This window comes from Poeciliopsis prolifica, unplaced genomic scaffold, assembly GCF_027474105.1.
Source record: "Poeciliopsis prolifica strain line A6 unplaced genomic scaffold, Auburn_PproV2 SCAFFOLD026, whole genome shotgun sequence".
NCBI lineage: Eukaryota > Metazoa > Chordata > Actinopteri > Cyprinodontiformes > Poeciliidae > Poeciliopsis > Poeciliopsis prolifica.
The window spans coordinates 4,658,749-4,682,098 of NW_026562401.1; the positions used below are offsets into that span (position 1 = coordinate 4,658,749).

At 38.5% G+C, this 23,350-nt stretch overlaps 2 protein-coding genes across 2 annotated transcripts in view; one reads left to right on the plus strand and one right to left on the minus strand.

Annotated features, from left to right (window-relative positions):
• si:dkey-283b15.2 (neuronal pentraxin-1) overlaps positions 1 to 6,049 on the minus strand; it is a 10,514-nt gene extending 4,465 nt beyond the window's left edge. Inside the window, exons 1-2 of the mRNA XM_055047488.1 lie at positions 5,807 to 6,049; positions 2,373 to 3,151 (exon numbers count right to left, since the gene is read on the minus strand). Of these exons, the coding sequence (XP_054903463.1) occupies positions 2,373 to 3,023 (651 nt within the window). The 5' untranslated portion in view covers positions 3,024 to 3,151; positions 5,807 to 6,049. The remainder of the gene's footprint in view (positions 1 to 2,372; positions 3,152 to 5,806) is intronic.
• The window catches only part of zgc:158689 (uncharacterized protein LOC791177 homolog), a 25,753-nt gene extending 2,996 nt beyond the window's left edge, over positions 1 to 22,757 (plus strand). The window contains exons 3-20 of the mRNA XM_055047483.1: positions 3,759 to 3,937; positions 7,933 to 8,074; positions 8,824 to 8,893; positions 10,034 to 10,345; positions 11,685 to 11,799; positions 12,264 to 12,339; positions 12,832 to 12,918; positions 14,508 to 14,569; positions 14,770 to 14,841; positions 15,636 to 15,773; positions 16,241 to 16,393; positions 17,248 to 17,424; positions 18,172 to 18,790; positions 19,533 to 19,740; positions 20,532 to 20,594; positions 20,950 to 21,118; positions 21,206 to 21,246; positions 21,453 to 22,757. Coding sequence (XP_054903458.1) covers positions 11,752 to 11,799; positions 12,264 to 12,339; positions 12,832 to 12,918; positions 14,508 to 14,569; positions 14,770 to 14,841; positions 15,636 to 15,773; positions 16,241 to 16,393; positions 17,248 to 17,424; positions 18,172 to 18,790; positions 19,533 to 19,740; positions 20,532 to 20,594; positions 20,950 to 21,118; positions 21,206 to 21,246; positions 21,453 to 21,525 — 1,986 coding nt within the window. The 5' untranslated portion in view covers positions 3,759 to 3,937; positions 7,933 to 8,074; positions 8,824 to 8,893; positions 10,034 to 10,345; positions 11,685 to 11,751 and the 3' untranslated portion in view covers positions 21,526 to 22,757. The remainder of the gene's footprint in view (positions 1 to 3,758; positions 3,938 to 7,932; positions 8,075 to 8,823; positions 8,894 to 10,033; positions 10,346 to 11,684; positions 11,800 to 12,263; positions 12,340 to 12,831; positions 12,919 to 14,507; positions 14,570 to 14,769; positions 14,842 to 15,635; positions 15,774 to 16,240; positions 16,394 to 17,247; positions 17,425 to 18,171; positions 18,791 to 19,532; positions 19,741 to 20,531; positions 20,595 to 20,949; positions 21,119 to 21,205; positions 21,247 to 21,452) is intronic.
• Positions 22,758 to 23,350: the final 593 nt, after the last annotated feature.

The following is a 23,350-nucleotide window of genomic DNA, read 5'->3' on the forward strand; positions in this document are numbered from 1 at the left end:
ACCTGCCATTGCTCTCTATATGATCCTCTAAACTACAGATTGACGCAGTAATAGAACTATCAAGATAATGTGTGCTTAAGTATTATGCCATTGATCAAATCAAAGCAGTTTTTATCTGTATACAGCCAAATTAGATCAGTCAGTTACAGTTTTTCACGATTCCACAATTGACAAAATCCATGCAAAATCCCTCCACTTTTTTGTGCTAATGCATAATTAAGAGTTTATTGAAAACTTTCCACAAAAGTTTTGCAAAGCATTGGGTTTATGTGACTGCTAACTTTCTTACTTGTGTTTCACTGCTGCCTCAGCCTTACTTGATGTCAGGTCATAATTCGCAATTGATACAGACTAACAAATATTTAAAAATAGCACATATTTTTAAATTAGCTCTGCAAAATAAGTGATTTTGATAGCAAAAAAATCTGTTTGAAAAGATGTTCAATATTATTACATTTTAAGAAGTGCTTATTGAATGCAGAGACAGCTCTTTATAAATACTTTTCACAGTTTGCTAGTGTGTTTTCTGGGACAACCACCACCTCCAGAATATTTGTTATCTTGACATGGCCCAAAATAAAAATGAGTTTGACACCTCTGGGCTAAAGTAACAGATGAACAGGTGTTGGTGAGCCTTGTTGACATAGTGTCAACACATACTAATCATCTTGTCTTTTGAGATGCAGCTGCTCTGTCCTGCTTGTATTCTTTATCTTCCTGCTCCTCCTCTCAGGTAATCCAGGCTTTGTCCTGCTGCTTGCCCTGATTACGGTCTGTCAAGGGAGATCACTATAATTGCAGCTGATCTTCCACACACCCACTCCCACAGATGTTGACATTTGTCTGTGAAGACAAGCGCCATAAAAGCAGATTTAATACATCCGTCATTTGAACAAACCGGCCATGTCGCCTTGTGGAGAAGCAACTTTGAGCCGTTTGTTGATGTCAGGCGGCCACCGATGGCCTTCAGTGACACTCCCCTGCCAACAAGTGAATGGCTTTATGAGATTAAGTAATTCATTGTTCTTTTGTCTTAAGTGCTCAGAGGATGCAGCGATCTGGGACTTCAACAAAGAGCCTCGTGACAGCAGAGTTAATGCGTCCCGATCCACATGGGAACAACACATCCTCCCTCCACACTCCATCCTTTTCTCATCACTCCTCTACAGTTCCTTGCATAAGAGTTTATACCAATTTCTCCCACATTTTGTCCAAAGTGGCCTATTATTCTTCCTTAAACAAGTTAGCATTGGTCTATCTCTGGGATATGCAAAACTAGTTCATTACATATTTTGTACAAAATCATTCTTGTACAATGAGATTTCAGTCTTGTCAATTGTACCTATTTTGATGTCTTTTAAAGCAAGTTTGTTTATGGCTGCAAACAGATGCGAAAGTATAAACCATACATCTTTGAAAAGCAGAAGTGAAGCCTCTTGTGTTTTTGAATTTGTAATTGAGCTTCGTTAATGGCGTTGTGTTTTTGAATTTGTCGAAGTGGTTTGCACCTCAGGGCCAACGTAGAAAGTGGAAGAAGCTAAATATGGAGGCTGGCGTGGAGGTTAACCAGGTCAACAACTCTAAACAGACCACAAGAAATCTGAGATATAAAAGAATCTGTGGGAACACTGGAACTTATTCACACATAGCTATGTCTTTAAAAAAAACAAATATCTCTGCTACATTCTTTAAAAAAATGTCGTCATACTCATTGTATCAGTTTTAGAAAAGTTTTCATCCACATGAACTCAGATTTCCACCGGTGAGCGCTGTTTAAGCAAGCCAAACCCATAGGGGGCAGTGCAGAGCAAAGCTAAAACCTGTCAACCAATCAGATGGCTTCAGAACAACCAACCCTAAGTCTGTTGGAATTAAACATGGCAGCTTTGTATGGACAGATATATGGGTTGAACTACTTTTAAATGGCATGTTAAAATTGTCCTAAGTTAATAAATCATAAGATGATGTCAATTGGGAGTCGTGTCAAAACAAGTATGTGGATTTGTTGGCGCATTGTTTACCACAGATTGTTCACTTTGGTCAGAGTTTTTACAAATAATCATTTCTTGTGTAGCTACACTGACTTTTCATGAGGATGAAAGGTATAGAAATGTATTTGTTTTCCTAGACTACAGGTCTTAAAGTTATGTTAACAGACGCTCTCTTTTCAGTATGTCTGGCAAAATGTGAATTGTCCATAACACGTCCCCTTTAATGCCAATATGTCTTGCATCTTGACTTTTCAGATTTGAATTTGTAAAGCAAGGAATTTTATGATCATCCTTCCACTGAACTTCCCCTTCATTTCTCATTTCTCGTGTCTTTCTGCAGTTTTATCCAAAGTGAACTTTTCCCTTCCTCCAGCTGCTCACCTGCAGGCTGCTCAGTCTCTCTTTCAGCGCATGCAGCATCCTCTCCAGCTGCTCTGTCGTTGATGTGCTGTCCCCCGCCGTCCCGTGTTTGTCATTCCCGTGGTTATGGCTGCCGTCCCCTCCGTCAGATCGTTGGACTGAGGAGTGGTGGTGCTGTGAGTCTGGGATGAGTCTGCCATTGCCATAGTGACTGTTGTCGGTGTATGATGTGTGGTGAACGGACACTCCTTTGTGATGCGAGTATGACACAGAGCCGTGGTGCTCATCGTGAAACAACGGGCCTCGCGCCGCGCCCTCACACAGGGTCAGCTTGGCCGTCAGCTCTCTGATGGTCTCCCTCTGGTCCAGGATGATCTCCTTCTGCTGCACAAGACTCTCCCTTAGGTGGAGGATGGTGGCTTTAGCCTCGTCACTGGCCCCCCACCAGCCGCTGGGAGGGACGTTCTGATGGTTTGATCCTCCAGGCCCTGTCGACCCGGCGCCTGTACCCGCTGTGGGGAAGCAGGAAGAGTCTGCGTCTGCAGGGATTGGGGTGCAAACGAAGCGTGGGTGGGCTCCATAGTTGAAGTCTGGGCCTGATGTGGCAGATGTGGCGTGAAGTAGAGCAAGAACCAGGGGAAGAAAGAACATGGTGTTCCTCATAATCTCCATCTAAAAAACCATAAAACGTGGCTTCACTCCACAATATGAGATGTTGGTTCAAGAAAAGATGTTCCGATGGAAAGATAATAGATACAAAAAGATGCGAAGAATCTTCTGGAAGAAGCAGTAACACAGACCTGTAAAACAACATATTAGACATGAGTCACGTAAAGGCAATTACAAAGTCAGCCTTCTCTTGCCTGAAGAACATTTCCAGGATGAAAGGACTCACTGTAGCTCAGAGAATAGAATGAAATACTGTTCACTGAACGACTTAGCACCACAATAAATATTTGTTGTTGCTGTATAAAACTTCCAGACCACTGCATCCCCAGAACCAGACATGGAGTATTCATCTTTTACAAATTTGGAACAAACTTCCATAAAACTGCAGAAGAGCTGAAACACTGAGTTCCCTTAAATATAAGCTAAAGACCCAACTGTGAAGAGTTACTTCTGACTCATAGTTTCTGAAAAAATCAACCACATATTTGATTATTTTAATTTATAAAATGTGATGCTTGTTACTGATCTTTACAACTGTTGACTATGTACTTAAGATGTTTTTTATGTTTGTTGGTTAAATGTGCTGCACAGATAAATTTAACATTAGGAAAGCATTGTTATTTGCATATTGGCATAGCTACTGTTCAATGAAAGTCTTTAAGCCTATGGAAACTCACACAAAAATAAATTAAGTCTTATTATTTCATTACAGGACTCTCTTTGTCTTTGCCCACACAGGTGAAAAGGCATTGGAAAACAATCTTGTTTTAGCTGCTGGCTGTTCCGCTGTCAGACTTTGAACTAAACCTTCTTCAGGATGTGACGTCTTTGGACTCGGCCACCGTCTGACGAATAACCTTGGCTGTTCCAAGAAGAACTAGGAAGTCCTTCCAGAGGAGGATTAGATCATGTTAAAGGTCAGACATCCCGACTCGAACGTTTGGCTGGAACATTTTAACTCTTTAGAATCCTTAAAGGATGCCAAAATACTCTCATGGAACATCCCAAACTTTTATGTTTAGTAGATCAATATAACATCAAGAAGCAGATTTAATTTCTAACATGATCAAATAGCTTGTCATTGGTTTGTGTTAAAGTCAAAGTTTTTTACACGATGGGTCGTTCACTGAACGATTTAGCATAGTGGACAGCTACTTTGTCTACTGTGATACAAATATCTGCTTTTGTAAAGATGAACTTTATTTACACAATAGATGATTGGTTGCATTGAATTGTATTTAGGCGTATAAGAGTTACGAGGGTACACCAATGCAAATGTCACTTTGTAGATATTGTGAAACTATAAAAACGATCAGATAAAATCCCATCAGCATTGTAATGCTGATGCTGCAGCTTTACGAAATGGAAACAGGCTCAAAGAGTTTCGATGCCCGGCGTGTTTCCACAAAAGGCAGCTGACCTCCCTGCATGACGTCTTTTATTATACAGTGTCGGCATTTTGAAATGGCACAGCCGAGAAGCAGCCACTTAACCTCGCTGACCACCCGTTGCTCTCAGTGGATTTGTGCTCTAACTTCATGCATGACTGACTTAGCTTTATCAATCATAAAACAAAGCAGAAACAAACTGAGGGCCAGGTCAATATTCAGCTTGTCGTTTTGAATGGATCTTTTTGGTTCTTCTCCTGCTTCCCCTTGAGATTAGCCGGGCTTTAGAGGGAGACAGATGGTCGGGGCACAAAATCGTGTCACACCCAATCTCCATCATTCAAACCTAAGTTTATTATCACCCACAGGTTCCCCCAATTAACCTAATTACAGACAGTTGCTGTGCTATCTTAGTCAGAGATAAGTGGGCTTGTACACTCCTTGGTGTGTTGGTGTGTACGGGTCGGTGTTAATCCGACGCAGGTTGCGGGGTCGTGCATCATCCCAGCAGCATATGGTCAGGGTGGATGGTAAAGCGGAGCAATTAGTCTCAGGTTAGAAACTGACAAGTTCCCTGAGATATGTAATTAAAGGTCAGCTCCTTACAGTTGCTCTTTTAATCAAGACTGCTTATTTGAAAAAACTTGAGATGGAGTGAAGAACCTTTTCTTTTTTCAGTTTCGAGGTTTAATCTTCTCACTTTTAAATTGTTAGAGCCCCTTTTATGACTGATTCAGTTTAAAATGTCCATTCGGTATTGTTTGGATGTCAATATCACAGCATTCAAACATGTAAAGTTGGATCTGGATTTTGATAAATAATAACAAAATAACACTAAAGTCTTCTCTTCAGGTTGGAATTGATGCCAGGTTTCTCAGAGAGTGTTTGCTTAAACTTCTATTTCAACACATTTCTACTAAAATATGTTGCTTACTACAGTTTTTATCCCTCTTCATCCAACAATACTGAATTTATGAAACTTTTAATAAATTTTTAAAGTCATACACTCAAAGTTAATCAAAAACTCAATTAACTAAATGAACCAAAAACAGTTTTTGTGAAGCATTTTGTTCAGTTCTGACTCGAAGTGATTGGATCCTCTCTAGTCTTTTTTTTCTATAGAGCTTTCCACGTGGTAAAATATCTGCTTTTGTAAAGAAACACATCAAATGACATCAAGAACAACAAAAGTATATTCAACTAAATTATATTTTTAAATAGATCTATAAGCATAAATATTTGTTCAGATTGATTAAACATGTAAACTAGCTTATTTTATTACATCTTTAAGAAGTGTTAATGTATTAATAAAATGTAAATAAGTTAATGACCTTCTGGTATTAATTTTTCTAGCTGTAGAGAAGTAAATGTTTTATTATTAAAGCTCAGAGCGCTTACCTGAGAGTTAGTGCGTCCACTCTCGTTAGATAGTTCTTCTCCTATCCCGCTGATCAGATTGAGAGAGATTTACTCCAGAGGAGGGTTCATCTCATTCTGCCTCTCCTTCATTGTCTCTCCCTTCTTTTTTCCTCTCCTCCTCTTCCTCCTTTGCCATTGTTTCCATTAAAAAGCCACTCCCTGTCACCTGTTACCTCGCCCCCTCCGCCAGCTATTCCTTTCTGTCAGACACATACGGGATAAGGGCCTAATCAAATCCGCAACTCTTTTTTATCTGATTTGCGGTTTCCAAATCCCTTTAAACAGGATCCAAATGTTGGCCCTCAGCTCCTGCTGCTCTCGTCACTCAGCCAGCTCACCTACATCCCAGCATGGGAGGAATTGGCCTGATTAATTCCTCTCTGACTGACAGATGGCTGCGGCAGGGTCAAGGGAAATCACACGTAAACATGTTGATTGATAGACAGACTTAAATACAGCAAGGATGACACAGCAGCATGCTTGTGGTTCACTAATACGAACTTATTTGTGAACCACATCCGTATTCATTCGAAACATCAATTTTGAATGTTTTTTTTCTTGTTTTTTTGTCGCAAACAGAAGTAAAAAGCTCAATGGATTTTGTAATCTGTCTACAAACCATTATTAGTGGGTCAAAAACAAGTCGATTTTTATGATGAGTGAGAAGTTTATGTCAGAAACAACATTTGCAGGGAACTAAATTGTGCGTTTTGAAAATGTGCAAAACATTTTAATCACATACTGAACAAATGAACCTGCAAAAAACCATAAACTGAGAAATAAAGCTTGGATTTCTTCTGTAAAAGATTAACACTCTTCCTCTTTTTCTAAATGCATTAAAACTTTTAATAGGAATAAACTATAAAACTACAAAGATTACTGAATATTTTAGCATTTTCTAATTTATAAAGCTCTTAAATGTGCTGTAGAAATAAAAATTGTGTATTCTACTCCAAGGGAATATAAAACTGAGTTAATTAGTAAAATGTGCACGTCTATTTGCGCATTAATTAGAGACCATAAAATGGGCAGATAACTGCAGAATGAGTTAAGTTGTACAGATATAGCATGAATGTAAACATTTGTTGAGTTTGTTGTGACCTGTGATGGTTTTAAAGTCATATAGCTGCAGTGGGGAAGGATCTACAATAACACCTCTAAGTCCACGTAGGATCCACTAATGTGTCACGATGTGCACCTCATGCACGATGTCGTGCATGAGGTGGAAAACTTTTAGATTAAAGGTTTATATAATAGAGAAAGAAAGATTACGAATTCCAACAAAATAAAACATTCTGTAATTAATTGTAATTGCATAAGTATAATGGCTAGGAAGCCTTGGCCTGATTTTTATTTGGTATTTTGGGTAATTAAAGCAGGTTCATATTCTTCCACATTCAGCTCCAGAAAAAATTAAGAGATTGCTGAAATGTATCAGTTTCTATGATTTTACCTTTTATAGGTATATATTTGCGTAAAATGAACATTGTTCTTTTATTCTATGAACTACTGACGACATGTTTGTGAAATTCCTAGCAAAAATTTAGTTTTTATTTGCAGAAAATGATAAATGGTCAAACCTGCTTTCAGACCTCAAATAATCCAAAGAAAGCAAGTTCACGTTCATTTATAAACAACAATATTAATGTTTTAAATGGTAATGTACTGAATGAACATAAATACCATTTTTTCAGTCATTTTGACCACTCAAAGTGCTTTACACTAGAGTCACATTCACCCATTCGCACTCACAAACATTTATACACCGATACGCAGACCAGTAGGCAATTTGGGGTTAAGTGACTTGCCCAGAGGCACATTGACATGTGGCAGGAGGAAGTTGAAATCGAGCCTACAACCTTCCAATCGCAAGTTGACTGCTCTGCCATATATCAGTCGAATAACCAGGAGGTTTTCATTGCAGTGGGCTCTTCATTTTTTTTCCAGAGATGCATATGACATATGGATTTTGTCCAGCTTACATTTTAGATTAAATAATAAACCTTTTGACAATTATCCACCCTGTGGTATGTGTTTGTAATGGAGTATTTGTGACAGGTACAGATGGGGCTTTGAGGTTGACTCATCTTTTCTATGTTTACTAGGTCAGTGCGTGTCGGGTTCACCCGCCTGTCAATCTCCTTAGCGTGTGTAAACTGGGCTCAGAGGAAGTCAGTGCCCACCAGCAGCTTGGCACCAGACCACAGAAGCTCAAATGTTCCCAAAGACGCGTCGCCATGTGACCAGGTACCTCTGGAAACCCAAAATCGGCTCCGCCTGCTCGACCAGAGGTTAAGCTGATGTCTGACAATCAGAGCAAAAATAGAAAAAGGTCTTAGTGGCAAACTGTTTTTCTCTCCAAGCTACAAACTTAAATAAAATTGTTTAGTTTTAAACATATTTGCATATATCAATTTAAGATGATATTCAGGCAATAGATTTATAATGCAGGACAGAAATGCTTCATATGTCATAGAAACACATGGTGTTACTTCCAGGATTAAAATAAAAATCCAACAAAGGCCCAGCTGTAATTCACTGCATTGATACATTGTTAGATGCAATTCATCTTCAGATCCTCCTCATCAGAAATCCATGATGATTCACAGACGCACCTATAGACAGTACAGGTGTGTCGTTTCCATGGTCACTCCTGCTGTTAGCGTCAGCGTGAAAAAGCCATATGAACATTCCTAAATTTGAGGGGTTTGTTCCTAAAAATAATTTCCTGTTTTAATTGCTGCAGTTTAATAAATGAACAAATTACTCATCTGATTTTTTTTTCGTAACTCAAACGTTTTTTTCAGAAAGTAGCTTCTGTGACTTTTAACAAATAATTTGGACATAAATCAAGATTTGTATCTTTAGTTTTCAGTGATACACATTCATTTGATTATTATATTAAAGTTAAAAAAACACACAATTAAATCAATCATTTCTGAATAAAATGTTTTTTAAAAACATAAAATTCTCTTTCTCTTTCATCTGAGTACCAGTTGGATTTTTCTTGGACTTTCTTGGACCTTTGTGAGTCAGCAAAACACTGCCACCTACTGGGAAATCAGTGTAAGTTCACAAAAACGAATTTAATGCAGCAAGAAATGGAGCATCTCTGTGATACATGCCATAGTATGAGACCCTAGTAGGAAAATAAAATATTATCAGCATCACGTGATAACTGGTGTTGGTTTCTATGTTTGTCTGCTACACAGTGGTGCAGTTAGCTGTTGTTGCCTTTGGGCAAGAAGGTCAAATTTTGATTGGGGTTCTTTTGCCTGGAGTTTGCATGTTCTCCCAAATGATTAATATATCCCAAAACCTTATGTTTGATGAAACTGGAACCTTTGATCCACAAAGTGAAAAGAGACGCCACAGAGCATGTAAAAATTAGCCACTGTCCTCGTTTTCTCTGCAGTGAGAGAGGTTTGACTGACTGAGTGTTACCAACTCAGCAACTTTCTTGCTATATTAGCAACATTTCAGAAAAAAAATTTTATTGGCAGATCAGCAACGACCGGCCAGAAAGCTGCAATTGGTACGCCTCTTATTTTATCACTTATTTCTTCATATTTCTCTTTTGAAATTGCTTGAAGTGAATTTTATTTGACATATTTTAGACTGACAAAGGATCCGTGACTAAATGTTTCAGGACACATCGCAGAATTTGACCTCTTTCTCCTGAATCATCAGCTAAATAAAACACTGATGAGAGATAAATACACATGAACAAAGTTAAAAACTGGATTTTTCTGCCTGTTGCTGCAGAATCCAACTTGCTCAATTATTCTTTCCTTTTTTTCAAACTGTGGCCTTAATTTCCCGAGCGAGTGTTTAATGTGTGACTCTACTTGTGGCTGTAAATGAAAGGCCAGGCTGTGTCCGTGTAGGGCCTCCTTTTCCTCCTCCTCCTCCTCCTGGAGCATGGAGCAGGAATGTGTGATGGGCCGGCTGTATGTAGGCCGGTGATAGGCCCGGCTCTGCTGCTCTCTGTCTGTCTTTGGCTTAAAAAGTTCAAGTCATTATTCTCCTCCTGCTGCTATTCAGATGAAGTCCCATTGGCTCATTGTTATTCTGCCCAAGTGAGAGAGGGGGACTCAGAGAATGGGAGGCTGACTGGGGTTTCCAACGGCTGGGTTGTCGGTGGTACTGGTGGAGGTTTTGGTTGTGACTCTCTGGTCAGTTTTTTTTCTCTCTCTCTCTCTGCAGGCGTGAAGGCATGTTGATAATCGGCTCAGTAATGAGGAAAAGGTACTGAATGGCACCGAATATCTGACCCCAATTCCCGGGAGTAAAAGAGAGGCAAAGGCAGGGGGTGAGAGAGGAAAGGAGAAGGCCATGTGAAAAAAGGAGGTGGAGGGGAGGTGAGATTTAGTGCTCTGCTGGATGAAACAACCCCCCACAAACTGACGGAGAGGGAAAGTAGTCTAATAGGAAGAAAAGAGGGGGAGTTATAGTTCATTAAACCCTTAAAAGACATGCTGCAAGCTTTTTTCATTTCATACAAAGAACCCCGGAAAGGTATGTGACTTCTTCTTCTTTTATTCTTGCAGTTCAAGTCTTGAGCTCAAAGCTGGAGATCAGCTTTTACTTCTCTGAACTGTAAAATGAAAAAATAATGTTTACATAGTTTCCTCAAACATTTCCTGCACACAGCTGTCTCAATGAGTAGAAGAAGCAGGTTTATTTGCAGTATTAGAACATTTTTTATATAATTATGCAGCCTCAGGTGCAAAAACGACAGATTTAAGTGCAATTTGCTGCTCTTGCTTTAATATGAAAACATTGATTTATGGTGAAAAATGTAAATGCATGAATATCTCAATGAAAGGTATGATAGAAAATTAAAAGTTGGAAGCAAGATCTCCAAATCACTAATGATTTTTGCATAAATTTTGTGCATAATGTTGAGTCTTTGCTGAATTTCTCACTGTTACTGTCAGTGGCTTTGCATGTGCATTCTGATCAGAAAATACATAAAGTTAATTTATACAACTAAAAAGCTGCATATTTTAGTTGTAGTTAGTAACCATGCACCTAAATCAAGCTCCTTTTCTCTTTTTGAAGAAAAATCACATGAATGCAGCTTCTGTATCACTTCCCAACCACCTGCAGACTTTTCCTGTTGGATCCTGAAACAAGCAGCACTTTATTTCTCAGATTTAACCCCAACAAAGCTAGAAAATCCTCAACTAAAAGCTTCATCCATTTCAATCATGTAAAAAGGGCAGAATTTGACCAGAGCTCCCACTTCTCCACCTTTTTGTTCTCCCCAATTAGAAACCACAGACTTCACCAGGGTGGCCCTAATGAGCAAGACTGTGGAAATGTTTTCTTTGTGTTTGTAGCATTAGTTGATCTGGGTCAACATTTTCTCTGTAATCTCGCTGTGATTACAAAGGAGGGGTACGCAGGGAAAACCGGGTGCGTCTTTTTGCCATTCAGTCCAGACTGGAAATCCTCTGACCCCTCTGGGCGGCTCGTTCCCCCACTCTGCAGAGGAAACGTAGACGTCGCCTGTTTATTCAGCGCTCTGACACCTGTGACTCAGACTGGAGGAGCCCATTGTTCTCATCTGAACTCGACTGGCACATGAATCTTGAAGAAATATTTGGGTTGTGAAGTGATAATGCAGAAAAACAGAGATGGGATCCGTGTGAAAATAAAATTGTCCTCAGATGAAACCCAAGACTCTGCTTGTCGCTTGTTTTGATGGCTCCAGCGGCGGCCGTCCCATTTAAATCCCTCCTTAAAGAGAAAACTCAGAAATCTCGTGAGGAGAAACCGAAAAGCTTCTTTGGTAGGTTCATAGGAGATGCTTTAGACGTCTCTGGATTTAAGTTCATCTCTTCTTTTTCAGATCATCTGTAAAGTTTAGACACTCGAACAACCAAGAAAAAAGAGAACCAAACCATAAGCCATAAACAATGTCTCGAACTGAAGAGATCAACAAGATGACAGAAAATGTCTACAAGGTAAAACTGCATCGCATCTTATATTTGGTTCCAGTAGTAATAAAATGAATCTTCCGAATGAAAATTATTGAGCTTATGTTAGTTTGTTATTCATTAAATTTCTTGCTGTGCTTTATTTTGGATATTTACAATGTTTTCCAGCTCCAGTGTGGAGTTATCTGTAGAAATGAATGTTTTATTTTTGTCTTTGAGATGGCAAACTTGCATCATTATTGATTGAAAATAGTCTCAAATTGACAATATTATGATTTATTGTAATAATTTCGGTGACAATTTCTCACCCACAAGATAGTCGTCATTTTAAAACGGTGGCGATTCAGCTTCTGCGTCCAGCTTACTTGGGTTTACTGAAAGAAGGCGAGCTTTATATTCTCTTGCTGATCGGATATTAACTACTCCGAACCTCACCTGAAAAATCCTGAACTTCAACTTTAAGAAATGTGATTCTTTTTTTGTGCCAATAGGGCGTCCTGGACCAGTTCAACCCCAGTCTGAAGAACTTTGTCACCATGGGAAAACACTATGAGAAAGCTCTGACAGGTTGGTCCTGCTGTTTCAGCATTCAATAAGAGTTTCTTAATGTGAAATTATACTGAACATCTTTTCACACTGATCAGTCCAACCAGGACTTTGTGATTGTTTTTGTGTTTTTTTTGCACTCAAAATCATATATGTTGCGGTGATAAGATAGAAATATTTGTCAGGAATTTGTTAGATATTTGTGCTAATATATGATGTTAAATGTGACTTTTTATTAATTGCTGTATCAGACACAGATAGAACTTGACATCAAGTAAGGATAAACTAAATGTTTTAGCCAATTTTGAGAAGAAATGTCAGTAAAATCAGACAAAATGTGGGGATCTGTTGATTTTGTGCAAATTTTGCGTATTTGTGAATACCTGGAGGGACTTAATGATGTAATTTGGAGTCTGGAGGGCCACATATAAAGTTTCGGCGGGCCAGATTTGGCCCCCGGGCCTTGAGTTTGACACATGTGATTTGTAGGTTTACATTTACTCTGTGCTTCAGGAGTGACGGTGGCTGCAAAGGGCTACTTTGATGCTCTAGTGAAGCTCGGGGAGCTGGCCAGTGACAGCCAGGGCTCCAAGGAGCTGGGTGAGTTTGCAGCTGAAGAACCTGGTGAAGTTTTTGATCATTAAACTGGAGAAGATCATCATGTAGGGAGTGTTTGTGAGCGTAGAGATGGGGAAACTCTGAGGGAAACAGGGGAAAGGGAGAGAGTAGAGCCATTGTTGGGAGATTAACAACACCACATGATCTCATTGTAATGCTGAAAACGGCGGGGGAGGCAGGCAGGAGTGTCGGAGGGCGAGCTGCCAGCAACCACATACTACAGCGCCATGTGACTGCAGGAGGGACGAGCACTGACCGACACTTTGTTCATGAGAAACTGTATCAGAGCAACAACTTCTGGGGCTTCCTGATTGGCCAGTTGGGCTCGTTTGGAGATTTTAATCAAATTGAATTTGTCCACATTACACTGTAAATATTAACTTTTTTATCGGAATCAAAACAAAGTAGAGCTAAGAAGAACTTTAACTGGACAGCTTAGCGATAAAAATAACTTTTGTTACTAAAGATAAAGCTCTGGCAACGAAACCAGTAAATATAGAAATACAAAGATTATATTTTTGGTTAAAAAAAATTTAAATATGTATGTAGATAACAAATAAAACAAAACAATATAATAAAATCTAAATATATAATAAGTAATTTTATAGTTAAACTAAAAGCACAGCTTATTGGCCCATCTAGGTTAGGACTGCAGCTAAAACGTATTTTAGTTATCAATTATTCTATTGATCATTCCAACAATTAATCTGTTAATTGGAAGAAAATAAAATTAGCACATTCTGCACATTTTTATTTAAGTCTTTCATTTACAATACTGAAAATACATTTAAAGATGCAAACAAACAACATAATTTCTTTATTACAAGAAAAAAAAACATTTTAAGCAACAACATAGTTTTTCTTTAGTGAACACGTGATCATTCATAGTAAAGGATGCATCTGCAGCTAAGCATCACTTTTAGCATCAACATGTGAAAAGCTCAGTCCTTTCTGCTTGACTTCACATCAACATAGCGTAGAACTAATCTGGAGATTATTTGTTTAGATAAATCGATTAATAATTGGATAGCAAGAAGCGGTTAATAGAAGAGATTTATTTCACAGAATTTGAAGGAGTTTAAATTACAAAGACAAAGGTTTCTGTTTTATCCTAATTGCAAATTGTACAAATTATTTGTACAGTTGTGGCTTAATTACTGCTGTGAGAACGTTGTCCTTTCAGCAAATTACCTTTTTCTTTTAAGTCTGTGTACTCCAGTTAGCGATTAATTATTGGTTTTATAGTTCATTGCTGTCTTTTCTAACTTCCTGCAGCAGGTTTTCTGCGCTGCAGTGTTCACACTGGTATGTAAATATGATCAGTTGATAATTCAGGTTTTTTCCTTTCCGTCCTTCTTTATAGCAGTGCAACACATTGACAGCATTAGTGTTTCATCTCACAACACTAGCTGCCGTTTGTTTACAGAAATTTGACCATCACAAGATATGAGAGGATATAAAACCATTTTAATGTTTGAATTTTCACATTTAAGGGTTTAATAGGTAATTTCATGAGAAAATGCATCACTATTTTGTGTGTAATTTGTCTGTTTTTGCTGTGCTGCTGTCAGGGGACACCCTGTTTCAGATGGCCGAGGTTCACAGGCAGATTCAGGTGCAGCTGGAGGATGTGGTGAGGAAATCAATTCTCATTATTGTCAAGCAACAATACTGTACTTTTATTAAGCACTGTTTAACAACCAATATTTTTGTCTGAATAAGGACAAAACTATAGTTTTATGAATAAATATGTTCAAGCTTGTTCACAGGCAAACATTTCTCTGGTAAAATGCTTGTGACATTTATCAAACTGTTGCTTTGCTTCGTTGACAGCTGAAGCTGTTTCACTCTGAGATGCTCGCCCAGCTGGAGCAAAAGCTGGAGTTGGACATTAAATACCTCACAGTGAGTTCTTGCTTTTGCTTTTTGATTATTTAAGAAGAAAAGCCACAATAGAATAATAGAGTAATTAATGGTTTCCCCCAGAAAACTTGCTAAGCCCGGAGCTCGGGGCACCGGGGCAGTCATTCATCCAGCGGTCTGCTGGGTTTTGGAGTTAAACATTTTTTTAAAGTTGACATGAAGTTTGAAAGTATCACTTGATAATTATGTGTCACCTGAACACTAACTATAAAATCTTACAAAAGACAGTCATTAAAAAAAACTCAAATAAATAAACAATGTTTAGCCTAGTGGCCCGTCAGGCTTATAATGCACTGAGGGAAACCCTGGTAGTTGTTACGTTTTTGCTTTCTTCTTCTTGTATGGATACCTTTTGAAAAAGTTAATGTGAAAATCATTTTTTGACATATAAATAGATTATTAGGAGGTTACTAATTTGTTATTGTTGGTAGCTTTGAATGATAAACACATTTTTCAGAATCTCCTCAGAAATAATGTGAGTAATGTTATTTTAATTGTTGAGAATAATAGAATTGTGAGCATTTAAAAACCAAAACACAATCTCTTATTTACCTGATTTAACAACCTATCTTTCTTTAACAAAACAGTTTTTGCCATAATGAGACACAGTGTGTATATTTTACATGGTTTTAAACAGAAAAAAAATTGTCAGAAACTACGAGAGGCTGCACAGAACTTCACTTAATCACATACTGACAGGCTGGTATTGCAGACAGATATGAGTTTATTTATATATTTTTTTAATGTGTGTTTCCTGTCTCTGCCTCTGTTCTCAGGCCACTCTAAAGAAGTATCAGAGTGAGCGAAGGTCTCAGTCGGAGTCGATTGAGCGCTGTCAGTCCCAGCTGAAGAAACTCCGCAGGAAGAGCCAGGGTAGTCGTCACCCAAACAAATATGGAGACAGAGAGATGCAGGTAAAGTGATGTTTACAGCCCAAACTGGGTCTAAATTGGTTCCTGGAAAGCTGCAAAGCAAAGTTTATTAGGGAGACAATGTCCCATTCACAAATCCTAAACGTTTCTCAGGATTACCACAGATTATAAGTCAGAATTAGGCGAGTGTTTCTGAGTGAAATGAGCCAGAATATGATTAAAAAACAATCAGATTCAGCTGGATTTACAGGAAATAAGAAACTCAGAACAAAACTGTTTTCTAACACATGTTTAACATGAACATTATATTTTTGTTACGCTGAAGAATTAAGCTAATAAAAATTAAGTAGAACACTATTTTTAAACATTAATGTAAATATGTATTGTTTCTGGTGAGGAATTCATTAGAACACACACAGATTTATCATATTAAAGTTTATGTTTATTATTAAGTGAAATGCATGCATATACTGAGCTTTAAGGTAACATTTTTTTGGCTTTTGCTTCAGTTTGTGGAGCTGATGAGTCGTCGACAAGGTGAGCTGGATGCGCTGGTGGCGACAGGCTACAAGTCCGCACTTACAGAGGAGAGAAGAAGATACTGCTTCTTGGTGGACAGACAATGCTGCGTCACCAAGCTGCTCATTAACTACCACTCCAAGGTGAAATGCTCATATTATTTACCGCTGTGTGTTTTTATACCTGTTCTCCCTCAAACACAGACACATTTTCATCTTTCTGTAAATTCACTTAATAGATTTCCTTTCTGTCGACCTTAAAAAAACCAATCCATCTTCACTTTTACGTGACAGGTCAAGTAAAAGTGACCTATTGTGCTTAATTGAACAGCTTTTGGTAGGGCTATGAGCTACAGAATATGATTATTACATTTTTTGAACAAAATTATTCTTAAACAATGACATTATAGTCTGGTCAGTTCTCAACTTTCACACTTTCACGTGAAAATGGCTGCAAACAGATTTGCAATTTTATAACTGTACATCTTTGAAAAGCAGAAGTGGAGCCTTCTGCACAACAGCAAAACATTTGTCTTTTCCACCAGCCATTGTTCACCACATAAAGTGGTAATAACCAGTGCTCGAGCACCATTTGGTTGCTAGGTGACAGGCTGGGGTTATTAAGTAATGGCTTAGTGCCAGTGGATTATGATTTATCAATCAGGAGGTTTTTGAAACAGGTCATTTTCCATACACCAAAAAAGATGACTCAATCCCAAAAACACAGCGGTTTTGTTAAGCGCTTGGACTGTTTTTAGAAACAATTGACTAAGTGGAAGTTTAAAAATGTGCAAAACTTAAATTCAATATGTCATAGTCGATCTCCTTTAATTAGGCCAAGGAACATTTAAACTTTATCAAGATTATCACATTTCTGGAAGAAACTGGAATCTGCTGTAGAAACATCAGGTTCAATTGTTTTCTAACAACATCAGGAACCCAGATAGAAAGTAAAACGTTGAGCTCTGCTTTAAGATGTGTTTTCTGATGTGATCCAGGTGAGAGAGCTTCTGTCGCAGAAACTGTCATCCTGGCAACAGTCATGTTCTCAGCCCACAAAGCTCCCGGAGCGGGCCCTCAATCTGCTGCGTCACACCGCGCCACAAACCCCAGGGGCTGCTGGGATAGCTGAGGTCCTCCGTCACACCAAGCTGGGCGCCGCTCAACCAGAGCAGGTCAGATCTTGTTATTGTTTTTCTTCTCAAAGCCTAATTCTTGGGTTGGAGCTCACTTACTGTCAATCTGAAGTCTATCAGATTCAATATGTTTAAACTTAAACAATCTCTGATTGTGCCATAAATAGCATTGGTTTGTGTTTTAAATGTTTTACTCCTGCTTCATATGACTCTGTTTATATTGTTGAGATAACCTTTACTTATTTTTACTCATTTTATTGCTATTTTATTTCTTAGTAGTATCTTAAACTGTCTTTAAAAGCCTATAGGGAAAAATACTGCAAACTCTACCAGTATGGGAGTGCTTCTTTAATTCAGTTTATCTATGTTATTGAATATTCAATATTCTATCAGATGTATTATGTATTGGTATTGATCACATATTTTTACTGATTTACTGTACAGCCCTATGTTACTATACCTTTTTTTCTATCAAATGAACTTAATGAATAAATGAAAATGAAAGTAAATATCTTTACATTTTGCCAACTTTATCCCTCATTCCATGAGACTACTAAACTCCCAGTAATTTTTTATTGCATATTTTTATATTGATACTTTTTATTATAATTTATTTACTTATTTATATATTTATTGATGGAGCATTGCAGCGCCATTTTAAATGAATGACAATAAAGTCATTCATTTTTCTTCTTGTATTCAAAAATAAAAAGAATGATAGCCGAAGTCAGTGATGATTTCTGCATCTTCTTTTCTAGTTTTCATGCAGTGTTGTTTGATTTTCAGAGAGTTTCCGTCCAGGAAGTTCCTCCTCTGCTGAATGGAGACTCAAGCCGCTCCCAGCAGCAGCAGCGATCGCTCCCCTCTTCCTCCTCCTCCCACAGCGACTCTGGTCCTCCTCAGGGCTCCCCTCACGCTTTCCGCTCTGCTTCCTCCACCGCTGCAGCTGCTCCCGGGTCTTCTCGGGGAGCTTCTCCTCAGCATACCAGCACCCCCATAAACACCTCAGCGAGCCCCCTCTCTGATGGCGGCCCATTAGCGTCTGACACCACCTCCTCCGCCTCTCTCCTCCTGGCCTCCAACACGTCCAACCTGTCCCCAAGCCTCATCCCTTCCACAGTGATGTCCCTCAGTCAGATCTCTCAGAGCAGCAGCTCCTCTCAGGGCATGACCCTCCCGATCCTGCACAGCGCCCCCCACAGTCCACCGCTGTCCCACAGCGCTCCTCTCTCCAGGGCTTTGACCCCGGTGCAGCTGCTGCACCAGCAGGTCGGACCCGGTGGGAGCCACACGCTGTCTCCGTCACACAACTCCTGGCTGCTGAAAGCCGGGGACGTTTCTGCTACTGCAACGCTGCCTCTGCCTAGGAGACCGGTCAGTGAAATGAGGCTGGGAGGCTTTCAGGGTAAGACGCTGTTTTTAGTTTGCTGCATGTTTGTTTGGTCCCCAAACTGAAATTAAAAAATAACAAACACTGAAATCGACTAGCCTGGCCATTGCCTCCCTGTGCTCAAAAAACAAACATCTAATTTACAGCATCATCTGGGTTTTCTCCCCTTCGCTTAATTTCCTGTGGCCATAAATTTTGAACCGGGCCAATCGGGGAACAAAAGTTACTTTGCCGTTTTGAATTTTCCACCTAAAAAATAACCAAAGTATAAAAGAAACTAAAACTACTATTTAACTAAGCAATATTTAACTAATAAAACTGGCAAACTACAAACTAATAAGGTGACTAAAACTTACTGAATTAGTAACAACAAAATAGAGTTAAGCTATAGGTAAAGTAGGGTAATTATATTTATATCGCAAATTTTATTCAATTCAAAGTGCTTTACATGAATTAGAAGGAAATACAACAACAAACCAAGTTATACTTGTTCTAAAACAAAGTATAACCCCATGTTTTAGAATAAGTAGATTTATGAACTAATATGAGTTTCTCTGGAAGTTTGTTCTAATTTCTGAATATATAAACTCCTTTTATAAGTGTAAGTACTCCATAATTTATAAGCTAGAAGGAGTTTCTGTGGATAATTATAAGCTAAATATTGAAAAATAATGACAATATTAATTGAAAATAATACAAAAAAATCCACCCTCCCCCTGAATCTTCCTTCTAATTACTTTTGACATCTTTACCACAGGCTCCAGTCTCCCCAGAGTGCTTCCATTATCTGGAGTGACCCACGTGGAGGCCTTGTTCGCTCACACACCTGGAGCGTTGGACGGTGCTGGTGGAAGTTTAGGAGGCGGGGCTTGCTTACTTCACTTCCTGCCCGGGGATAACATCACCCTCCTCATCTCTGAGCCCAGAGACGGGTGGCACTACGGTCAAAACGAACGCACCGGACGGTATGACGCTCTGCTGCTTCACAAAAAAACTGATAAAGTTTCCACTGTTTGAAGGCGACTTTTTGTGCTTCCTTGACAGGTTAGAATAGATCTGTGGTCCATACAAAAACATTTTTTGCTTAGATAATCAGCTGTCAGCCTGGTCAGTTCTGTGTATTTTGAGCTCTTTTTAGAATGAGATGTTTCAGGGCGTCTTGTCACTTCAAATCCTAACTCAACGTTTACACAGATTTATAATTATACCACCGTATATCTTTGAAAAACACTCATCTTTTCCAGAACCCACTTGTGTTGTTCGGTAACATGGCTGGACTTGGCTGGGGTTGCTAATGGCGAATGTGACTTAACAATCTGGAGGTTTTTAAAATGGCTCATTTTCCAGACACCGGAAAACATGGACCTATTTCCAGCAAAGAGCTGGGTGGTTTTTTTAAGTGTTTGGGCTTTTTTAGAAACAGTAAAGATCCAAATGGAAGTACAAAAAAATGCTAAATGTAATTTTTTGAAACAAAAGAAACTATCCTGTTCAGATCTGTCTCAGCTAAGTATTTAAGATTTGAGCTTTGGATTGCTAAATGTTGTCAGGACTCTTTAATCACTGAAAAAGTTATTAAATTAAGCCTTAATTGGAATCTAGAAGTATTTTCCATTGATTCTGCTTTTGGAAAAACAATAAAAAACTTGTTTTAGAGTATAATTGTTGTGCTTTGTTGTTAGTATGTTCATTTAAAAAAAAACATCCTCTGCTGTTTGGCTTGTCAGTCTGCCTCAAATATCGACTTTTTTTCCAGGAAAGGCTGGTTCCCTTTCTCCTACACCCAACCGCAGCACAGCAGAATGGATCACCTTGAGGGGTACGAAGACAGAAAACAAAGATTTTTCTAGACATGTGGCATCAGTGATGACCGACTATTCCTGTTCACTAGTTTCTATTTTTAGTTTAACTGCAATATTATGTCATTTGTTATCTGTCTGGTCCAAATGTAATTGTTGCTCATTTTAATGTTAAACCTTGAATACAATCTGAACGTCTTTCATAACAAAAGCAGCACAGAAAGCCAGGTTACATAGATTTTGGTTCATTTTTTCCTTTCTTTTTTTCCAATTTCCAAAAGTTTGTTGATGATTTCACTCAAAATCAACATTTCTCCAGTTTCATTTTGCCTCCTCGTGTCGTTCTTTCTTCTGCACTTGACCTTCCTCTATCAGCTCTCTCTTGCTATCGAAGGCTAACAGCACCAGCACCGGACAACTTGACAAGCTAGTGTCTGCAGGCCTCCCTGCCCTCACCCCTGATTCTGAGGAGGAGCGCTCCCTTCCTCCTCAGAGGGTCAGCACTTTCCGTCCACGCCCCTACAGCATGGCCGACAGCAACAAGGTGAGGCGTTTTAAGTTGCAGAGCATCACAGCCTCGTGTTTTCTAGTGATTTAATGTTTTTGACAATAACTGTCTTCTGGTTTTCAGATCACATCAGATTTAAGAGCTTCACCACCGTCACCCACCAGGTAATGTTTGGAGAATCTAGTTTCGTTTAGAAACTGAAAATAAATATAACACAGCTTGTAAAAAAAATATAAATGCCTGTGGCTGACTCCACCCAGTATATGATTAGTCATGTTTTCATAATCCTTTAACCAAGAAGCAAGTTTTCTCCGTTCTGTCAGAGCGTAAAGAACATTATATAAACGAACTGAATATTTTCTTGTTTCAGGCCCAATCCCTTTGCTCACGTCCGCCTCAGAAAAACCGTCACCAACGATCGCTCGGCTCCCATAATCGAGTGACGTTGCTGTTCATCTGTTCATCGAGCCTCAGGTTCAGTCCTGGAAGCTGCACACTGTGTTTGCAAACTGTGATTAACTTTTGTCTTTTTTTTTCTCAGTTGAATCATGTATAATGTTTGTGTACAATGTTCAAAACCAATATTTTAGCTAAAAACAAAAAGAAGAAATTATTTGATTTTGATTTAATTATAAGACATGGAAATATAGTGTGAGAGAAATGTGCCAATTAAGATGAATTGTAAATGTGTTTGTTTCTTTGTGTTTGAGAGCATCATGCTGCATTTTACTCTTCAAAAATGTGACTAAGCTGTCCTGGTTAGCTGTTAGACGTGAAGGGTGCCTTTTGTTTTTTATTTTTATTTCGTGCCATATTCAGAAAAGCGCTAAAGTTCTGATGCAACGTGGACTGGATCCTGTAACAAAAGGTTTTACACGTCGACCACGGAAGTATTGTTGGGACGAGGACCGGCTCCTTCTCTACAGCGTTAAATATTTTTCAAAAAAGCTTCCATGTTTGTTGCATTTTAGTGAAAGATGGCATTTAAATGCATTTAAATTTTATTTTGTAAAGCTAAGTATTTAGATAAAGAAAGCACAGGTCATATTTTAATGAAACTGAGACAATAAGTTGATTTGTTTAAATGTTGATAGCCATAAATAGGAAGTGACTAAATGCACAAATCTTAATTCCAGTTAACACTAATATTTCTGCTGCTGTAACGTTTTCTGTTTGTCGTTGCTTGTGAAGGTTTTCAGATTATTTTAACTCACTTCCTTGAATCAGGATGCAAAGAATAGAAAATCCTTCAGAATTATTTTTTTATTATAACAACGTGGCTCCAATTAAGTATTCATAAATTTGGACACTGTGAAGCTGAACAGGTGAAGGTTAAAAAGAAAAGTGGATTTTTATTTAGAAGATGGAAAGTTGGGTTGGATTAAAAGTTTAGGAAACGAGGAGCTCTCATTTTTGGTCTGGATTTTATGTCACCATCTACAGACCAGCTGATTGTAGATGCGTGTTTACGAGTCAGACTGAGCAGAATCTTAAAAGAGTGATGTGAAAGCCAAGAAGGAGGACATGACTGAGCTCACTGTGGAAGTGTTTTCAAAGAAAGTGAAGGAGAAAGCATACAGGAAGTAGACCTATGTCTAAGCAAGTATTTGTCAAACTGCAGTCATATTTAAGGATGTATGAGAATAAAAGCATCCTTTGTGCAAAGTAAAAATAATTATTCTTGTCTGTATTCAGTCACTGTGATGTTTCAGCACCTTAAAGATATAAGGTGTGACAATAATGAACAGCGGAAAATTATTTTTAACACAAAATAGCAGCTACTTTCAGAAAGTGACATGAAACTTTCATGTAGCTTTCAGTTACATAAAAGTTACATTAGTTAATGGAGTTTAACTAATCAGGTACTTTCCATGAACATTCATGGAATGTGTTTGTCACTTTCCTTGAACTAATAAGTTCCTTTCAGGTCACCAGTATTGTTTTTATAAAGCTAAAGGAAGGTTCCCTGTAGATTTCTGAAAATAAATATTAAATTTCAGACACACATTGCATGACAATTTCAAGGAAAGTACCAAGAAAGTTCTGGGAAAGCAGCCAGTAAGTCTGATGAAAGTTACAGGAAAGTAACATCAACATTTATGTTGTGCTATGATGAAAACACTTTTACAGCAAGGTTTACACTTTGGTTGAATATTTTAGTTTTTAAGCCGCTTTGACACAAAATCACTGACTAACTGCAAGTAGTTCACATTTTAAATATCCTTTTGCAGCCTGTAGAGGTTATACATTTATTGATGTCTAAAAGCT